The sequence below is a fragment of the Haematobia irritans genome, chromosome 1 (genome assembly GCF_050003625.1).
Source record: "Haematobia irritans isolate KBUSLIRL chromosome 1, ASM5000362v1, whole genome shotgun sequence".
NCBI lineage: Eukaryota > Metazoa > Arthropoda > Insecta > Diptera > Muscidae > Haematobia > Haematobia irritans.
In genome coordinates, this window is record NC_134397.1 from 36095406 (window position 1) to 36102604 (window position 7199).

The 7199-nt window shown below is 33.8% G+C and overlaps 1 protein-coding gene and 1 long non-coding RNA gene across 4 annotated transcripts; one reads left to right on the forward strand and one right to left on the reverse strand.

The window, feature by feature from the left end:
• Positions 1 to 79: 79 nt before the first annotated feature.
• On the forward strand, positions 80 to 1886 carry LOC142220582 (uncharacterized). The gene is made up of 2 exons (XR_012717891.1): positions 80 to 293; positions 1573 to 1886. It is a non-coding gene; the product is annotated as an uncharacterized LOC142220582 (long non-coding RNA).
• On the reverse strand, positions 1681 to 3050 carry LOC142220581 (ubiquitin). Of its 3 annotated transcripts, none has more exons than XM_075289773.1 (3): positions 2932 to 3050; positions 2153 to 2246; positions 1681 to 2090 (listed from the first exon to the last, which is right to left on the reverse strand). In XM_075289773.1, exons 2-3 carry the CDS (start codon positions 2198 to 2200, stop codon positions 1758 to 1760), a joined length of 381 nt encoding a protein of 126 aa, XP_075145888.1. In that variant the 5' UTR covers positions 2201 to 2246; positions 2932 to 3050; the 3' UTR covers positions 1681 to 1757. The 3 variants fall into 3 exon arrangements, with proteins under 3 accessions (XP_075145888.1, XP_075145889.1, XP_075145890.1); XM_075289774.1 differs by having other exon boundaries at positions 2956 to 3012; XM_075289775.1 differs by lacking the exon at positions 2932 to 3050 and adding an exon at positions 2303 to 2514.
• Positions 3051 to 7199: the final 4149 nt, after the last annotated feature.

The following is a 7199-nucleotide window of genomic DNA, read 5'->3' on the forward strand; positions in this document are numbered from 1 at the left end:
ATTCAGTAAGCTTAATATGTAGCTACTATTTGGTTTCAATGTTTTAAAAAAGGTGGCATTCTAAGTATTTTTTTTTTTTTATTTATTTTTAGTTGTTTTGTTTGGGCTACAATTTTTATTTGGCCATTTTTGTACAGATAAAAGATCGGGATATAACCATGTAAAAACGATTCGGGTTTCAAACAATTGTAATTTCATTTGTAAATAAACACATAATAGTGACATTCGTGCCTTTCATCAAATAATGCGCTTCAGATGTACGTGGCCTCAACTATCGTTATCAAACTTAATATGTGAGTCCCATAATTTTATATAGCCCACAATATTAGTTTATTTATATTTTTATGTATGTATTCCATCAACAATAAAATACGTCATCTTATAGTCCTTATATGAACCGGATTTGGCTTCATGAGCATGTAAGTTACATTATGTGAAGTAATAATTTTCGACAATTTCACGTCCTAAATCTTATTATTATTGGGGAAATTTACGCCCATTAAACTAAAGGCGATTTGTTTCGATTTCAGCTTAAAATTTTTAGCTAAACTTCAAAAGTAGCTTACCCAACAGAGAAAAAATTATATTTATGAAATTTTATTTGTGCAAAGCCCTATAGACTGCAAGGTAGTTCGATGGACGACCGTTTCGGAATAACCACATTCAGCATCCTCTACTTGCAGCAAAACTATCAACCAATTATCACAATAAATTGGGGTTATTCACTAAACCCAAAGTAAATTACACTCGAACATCCTGGAATAAAGGTTTCGATAGTCGATTTCGTCTAGCAAAAAATATGTTGCCTTGATGTTGCACTGCTTTTTCCCTCATTGTATTTTCGCCCAAATGATAGTGTCTTTCCAAAGTTATTGTTAATTCATTATATTGTAGGTGATAGTGAACACAAAAACCACGATGGGGTCTTTCATAATTTGCAATCAATTTCGAAAATGTTACACCTTTTATTCCAATCGAAATCGCCATGATATGGCAAAAGTCTGTCATCTAGTTTTGTTTTAAATTTTCTGATTCTGTTATAGGCATTAGACTCAAAATCTACTAAAAGTAGATTTGAAATCCCTTTTTTTTAGCACAAATGACATTTGATATCTGGGTAAAGGTGGGTATTATGTTCGGATTTCGAGTCTTGCCGAAATATAGAGGAACAAGAAACTGCGCATTAATTGTTTTGATTTTTCTGCTTTATATTGAACTGTTTAAATAAAATAACCACGAACATAATACTGACCCTAAAGTCGATTTTTGATGTGTGATGTGAACGGGTTATTATTGCTTAAAAGCTCCCAGCTCATCCACATGTAGATTTTTTCACAGGATCCTTGATCTTCTTTTGTATAACTAGATTGGATTGATCATGGACATTGAGAAATTTCATTAATCCGTAATCTTAGCAATATATTGAGCTTGACTATGTTACATAGCACTTGGTTTATAATTTAACCCTTGTGCACTCCTTGGGTCAATTTGAACCAACTTTGATTTTAAAACGTAATTTTTATTCCTTTAGTTATTGGATATTTATCTGAAATTTTTATTTATCCATTACAGGGACGAAATGTTTGTTTTTAGAAGATAATAATAAATAATATACAAGGAATGCACATGGGTTAACAGTTTGGCCAACCTGCACACCATTATGACAACAATAATCTCATGTAGTAGGCAAATAATTTAAACTTTTGTTTTATTACAAATATAAAAATACGTTCACAAAATGTAATTAAGACCTCTTATTATGATATGTGCTGCTCGGCTAGCCTCTCTATATCGTCCAGACTGAATTCCTTAAGTTTTTTATCGAAATCCAATAAAAACTCTTTGGTAAGTACAGTTGCTTGAGTTTCATTGTAGTATTTGCGAAATGAACGGTGTATAATATCTTTAAGGTCTTGTTTGATTACAATCAAATTTAATTTGGTTCCATCTTTAATATTTGGATATGATGAAATTGATTGGTCATCATTCAATGTCCTGCCAAGGATTAATATTTTCTGAGAACTCAAGGGTATATTTAGTCTCTTTTCTATTTCCTGCTTGATTTCATATATGGTGGTGGATGGTGTAACCTGATTAAAAATATATATTATTTTTCAATATCCGACAACTTCCAATATCAATTAATACTTACATCCAAGCTACAATCCTGACCTTTAAGAACTTTTATTATGATTTGCATATTAAAAAAGTTAATTTAACTTTTTGATTGTTCGTATTCAATAATGCTGTGTATATTTTCAAGAATAAAATAGTTATATATGTGACGAATTTTAATGTTTACCTTGGTCAAGCGTACCACTTTTTTGTACAGTCGATTCCATATTTCTAGTTCAGAGAATATTAAAAAACTATCTGTTATACATATATGAATATATATATAACTACAAAAGAACTTGATCAGGTATAAAACGGAGATAGCTCATGTCTATTATTTGTAGAGATCTGCAAATTATAATGAAACACAAAAACTGAGCACATCGCTAACCTTCACGCGAAACAAAAACAAATATACTTTCAACAAACATACTTGTTTACCAGAATTTACTGTAGGATATTGTAGTAAATTCCAATGTCAGGCGATGGGACTACGTACCGGATGAACGTTGTGCGGTATGGGTTAACGTATGGGTTAAAATTGAGATCCTGCGGTTAAAATTTATCCCTATTTTTGGTATGGTGGGGTGATACAGAATCTTCGAATCTCGGCGATGTAATTGTTTACTTCAAGTTCCAAGTTTGTTGAGTCGTTTCCGCTAATCGTCAATACTGATTATCTCAATTTTATTAGGGTTACTTGTACAAAATAAGTGGTAGCTGGGCCAATAATAAACGGCAAAAATCGCTCTCTATTTGATTGCTTTTAAGAAACAGTTATATTTAATGGAAATTATGTTTTCTTTTTTAACTAACAATATAATTTTGCAATAATTCTACCGAATCGCACAGCTGTTCCGTTCCACACTTTTCATTCAACTTGACAAAGTCGGGTACAAATAAATGACGGCGTTTAATATATATAGAAATAAAATTTTGACAAAATTTTCTGTAGAGATAAAATTTAAACAAATACCAACATTTCTGAAAGGAGATGGAGCATCGCTGAAAAACTATTCAACCATTTTTAGGCGGGTATGCTAATCAGCGCAAAACCAACTGTGGGAAATATCTGTTTATGCGTCTTATGCGTTTTACAGACTATCAGTTATTCCGGACGAAAGTGCTCGTGTCGAACATATCCCATATATTGTGCACATTATAAGTTAAGTCCGAAGGCATAATCGATACTGCTGCATGATTATGAGATCGATAACACATTTACCGATTATTTAGTCATTGCCGACAAGTCGTATCGATCTGACACACTGTAAGATTCTTTACAAACACCGACATTCCGTCCGGAATAACTGATAGTCTGTAAAGCGCAATAAAGGTAGTTTTAGTTAAGGTTGAGCTACCTACCATCCGTTGATTGAAGAGTTAAATATTCTCTCTGAAAGCTACAGTTTTGTTAGAGTGCTTCAAACTGAAAAATATGAACCCTTCCATCAACGCACGGATTAACGCATGAAGGTGGGTACTATGTTTGTTGGCACGAAAAAAACTTCACTTAACCATTCTTTCGCGTTGAAAAATGAGAGTGTTGACAATACATTTCGAACGAAGAAAACAGCTATTTTGGAGCTATTCCGCGTTTATTTCTCCGCAATTTAATTGACAACATCGCCAAATGTCATAATATTTTTACTTATACATACGCAGCAGCTGATTGTTTACATACACGCATTAATGATAATTGCTTTGAAAAGTGTTTTTCTACCAGTTTTTGGATTGTTTTGCAAAAAAATCTCATACAGCACTGGACACTAATAATTGTTAAGAATAAAGCTCCAGCCGCTCTACTCCTGGTGTCTTACCATATTCTGCAACAGCTTTTGCAACATGTGGTACATTGTCTTCTTCAGCTTTTCCAAATGGATACGGTCAATTTGTAACGCACATCAAAAAAACATATAATTCCGGTGTTATGCTAACTTTTACATCATGCGCAGCAATGGACTCATTCATCAACAAACTTAATTCGTTGGTGTCCACAATATCTACACAATCGCATTGCAATACCATGCTGTTGCCGCCTCACTAGCAATTTCAAATCCAGTGGTCACCACCACGGTTCCCACAAAGGATAATAACGCCATTTCATTTGTCAATGTTGTTACATCGGGGGGAACAACCAACTTAAGCCCATAACTCAAGTTCAAGGGTAGTTCCTAAGCCAAAGTCACTGTTCCCGACTTATATTTCGTCACAAAGGGATGTTAGTGTTCTATACCAGACTCTTCGTTGACTGAAATTAATACATTGAGAAGCAATTGGCTGGTTTACTGAAGGATGTTATACTCTCCCAATGTATAAGTTCCAATAACTATTTCAGTCACGTTATGAAATTCAACCAGTGTTTTGAATTGATAAAATGCAAGAATGCCGCTAACTGAAATTTAAAAGCCACAACGAAATTAAATCGTTTCATTCCAGCCTATCGCAATCATTTTGGACAAATGATGAATACAAGAAAATTATTTTGCTATTTAAATAAAAATTATTTAATTATTTGCTATAAACATTTATTTTGGATATAACTTTGTTCAGAAAAATTTACTAATTTTATATTAAAAAGTATAAGACCACCCAATTACTTATACCCCGGTATATAAAAATAAAACAAGTTCGATTATAATTTTATTATGATTTTTTATTAATTTGTACATTTATACACTAATTAAAGACCCTAGAACACAATGTTTTCTTTTCTGGATTATCAGCTTTCTTTCATTAATATTGTTATATTTAAAAAATTTTAATTATCATTTCTCATATTTAGCTTTCATGTTGTTTCCATTAAAAATTAAAATTGCATTAACATTTCTTTTGTTCAGTTCTCATTCATTTACGCCTCTTACACACAAAAAACGAGCTCGCTTAACAAATAGAAAAGGGAGCAATTACGAGGAGCGGTAAAATAATAAAAAAAAATACAATTCATTTCTTTGTAAAAAATGGGTGTTGAATGTAGAAGCACTGGGTTTACAGAGATAAGACGAAATCGTTTTTAAGCATATTTTAAAAAAGAAATCTTCATCGATTACATCTGCAGTAGTATGACAATTAGCTTCTTCTACTTCTTCGTGTTCTGTGCAAACATTATGTTGCATAACATTAGTCAATTCTAAATTAGCAGGGGATGATGATAAATGGTGGCCTGGTAGTATCTCTACAATATGACGCTGATGGAATGCTATTGTTGCTGATGGCTGAAGCGATGATGGTACTGTTGTAATAGGCGGAGTTTCCAACGGGCACCGGTCGCCGATTGGAAACTCCTAGAAGACATTCCTTAGGGGTAAAATTTCACCCGGCCACTTCTTCGCCAGCAAAATCCAATTTAACAACATCACCTGGTAAACATTCCTCCACATCAACTTCATTCTCTGCCGTATTTATACGGTTCAATGTCATTGTAATATCTGACCAGACTTAAGTCCCACGGTAGCTCCTGCTAAAGCCATTGTAGTAGTGGGAACAACAACATTCGATCCAGCTGCTGGTGATACTATTGTGGATGATTGTGAAACCACCATTGCATTAGTATTGCATTTGTATTACTAACGGCAGCAACAGTCGATATTGCATTTGAAGAATTAGTAATAGTGGCTAATGTTGGAGTAGTATTTGCTGCCACCCCAATGGGACCACTCACTACTTGGGCGGCCGTTGTATTTGGTTGTTGCAATACAATATTTGCGGTCACAGCCACTGTGGTCGTGGCAGGTGTTGAGGGTGCTATGTTGGAGTTGTTCACTGTAGCTGATGTAGTGGCTGCAATTGTGGGTGTCAGGGATGTGAGGGCAGATGCTACTGTGGCAGAAACGGCTACAGAACCAGATGCTGTTATATATGTTATATACATATAGCACTCCGTTATTTTTATTTCGTCAATCTAATTGCATTTTTAAATAACAACGCGAACCACTTTTGTATTCTAATTTAACACAAATCATTTGAATAAATCAATTATTTCTTAATTCACATTACAAATGGCGCCATGTTTTGAAACTAACTAATCTCAACATATGGAAGGATTTAAAGCCGACCTAATTAGGGACTATGCACTTTATGTCAGTTTTTCAACTCGAAAAAAACAAAGTACCACAAATGAAAAAATATTTCGGTAGTTTTTCGCATTTTTGGTTTTGTATGGGATTTCGCTTCGGAAACCGAACATAGTACCTACCTTGATATGTAAATCAATCTTAACTCAACCTTTATTAGCCTTGCAGACTATAAGTTTATCCGGACGACAGTGGTCGTGTCGAACATATCCCATATATTGGCCACATTATAAGTTAAGGTAAGTACTATGTTCGCTTTTCGCGTTGAAATTTTCGTGGTTACTTTATTAAAACAGTTCAATATAAAGGCCGGTACTATGTTCATTCTTGCGAAAAATTTTTATGGGAACCATTATTTCGCACATAGAAAGCGGCGTTTTTTTAGGTAGCTTGGAGCGCTATTTTACAGGGAGCGATATTGGATTAAGTTGGTGGTGTTGCTTGTTTTTACAAAATAACATTTTATTTTTCCTTGGGCAATTGATCTGCTATTCCTTTGATCCTTTGTATAGTTTCGGAACAAAAATATGGTCCGTGTTTGATTTATAAACCCGCACAAATAGTTTTTAATAAATAAATTATTTCTTAATTCACATTGCAAATGGCGCCGTGCTATAAACGTCAATTTTTCAACACGAAAAAACAAAGTATCACAAATGGAAAAAATTTCGCAAATTTTTCGCATTTTTTGGTTTTGTATGGAGTTTCAACGCGAAAACCGAACAGAGTACCGGCCTTAAAGCAGACAAATCAACACAATTGATGCGTGGTTTCTTGTTCCTCTAGATTTCGGCAAGACTTTACAGGAATAAGTTTGTTTTCATTTATAATTTTGATTATTTAAGGAAAAGTAATCGCGAAAATAAAGTGGTTTTCAACTCGAAAACCGAACATAGTACCTACCTTTAAGTCCGAAGGCATAATCGATACTGCTGCATGTTTATGAGATCGATAACACATTTATCGATTATTTAGTCATCAACTGCTGCATATTTATGGGATCGATAATAC

Bases quoted from the DNA above. Each gene is read 5' to 3' on its own strand.
- LOC142220581 (XM_075289773.1), bottom strand. From the start codon at position 2,200: ATGCAAATCATAATAAAAGTTCTTAAAGGTCAGGATTGTAGCTTGGAT. The intron at 2,091-2,152 runs GTAAGTATTAAT...ATTTTTAATCAG, and splicing joins GTCAGGATTGTAGCTTGGAT to GTTACACCATCCACCACCAT.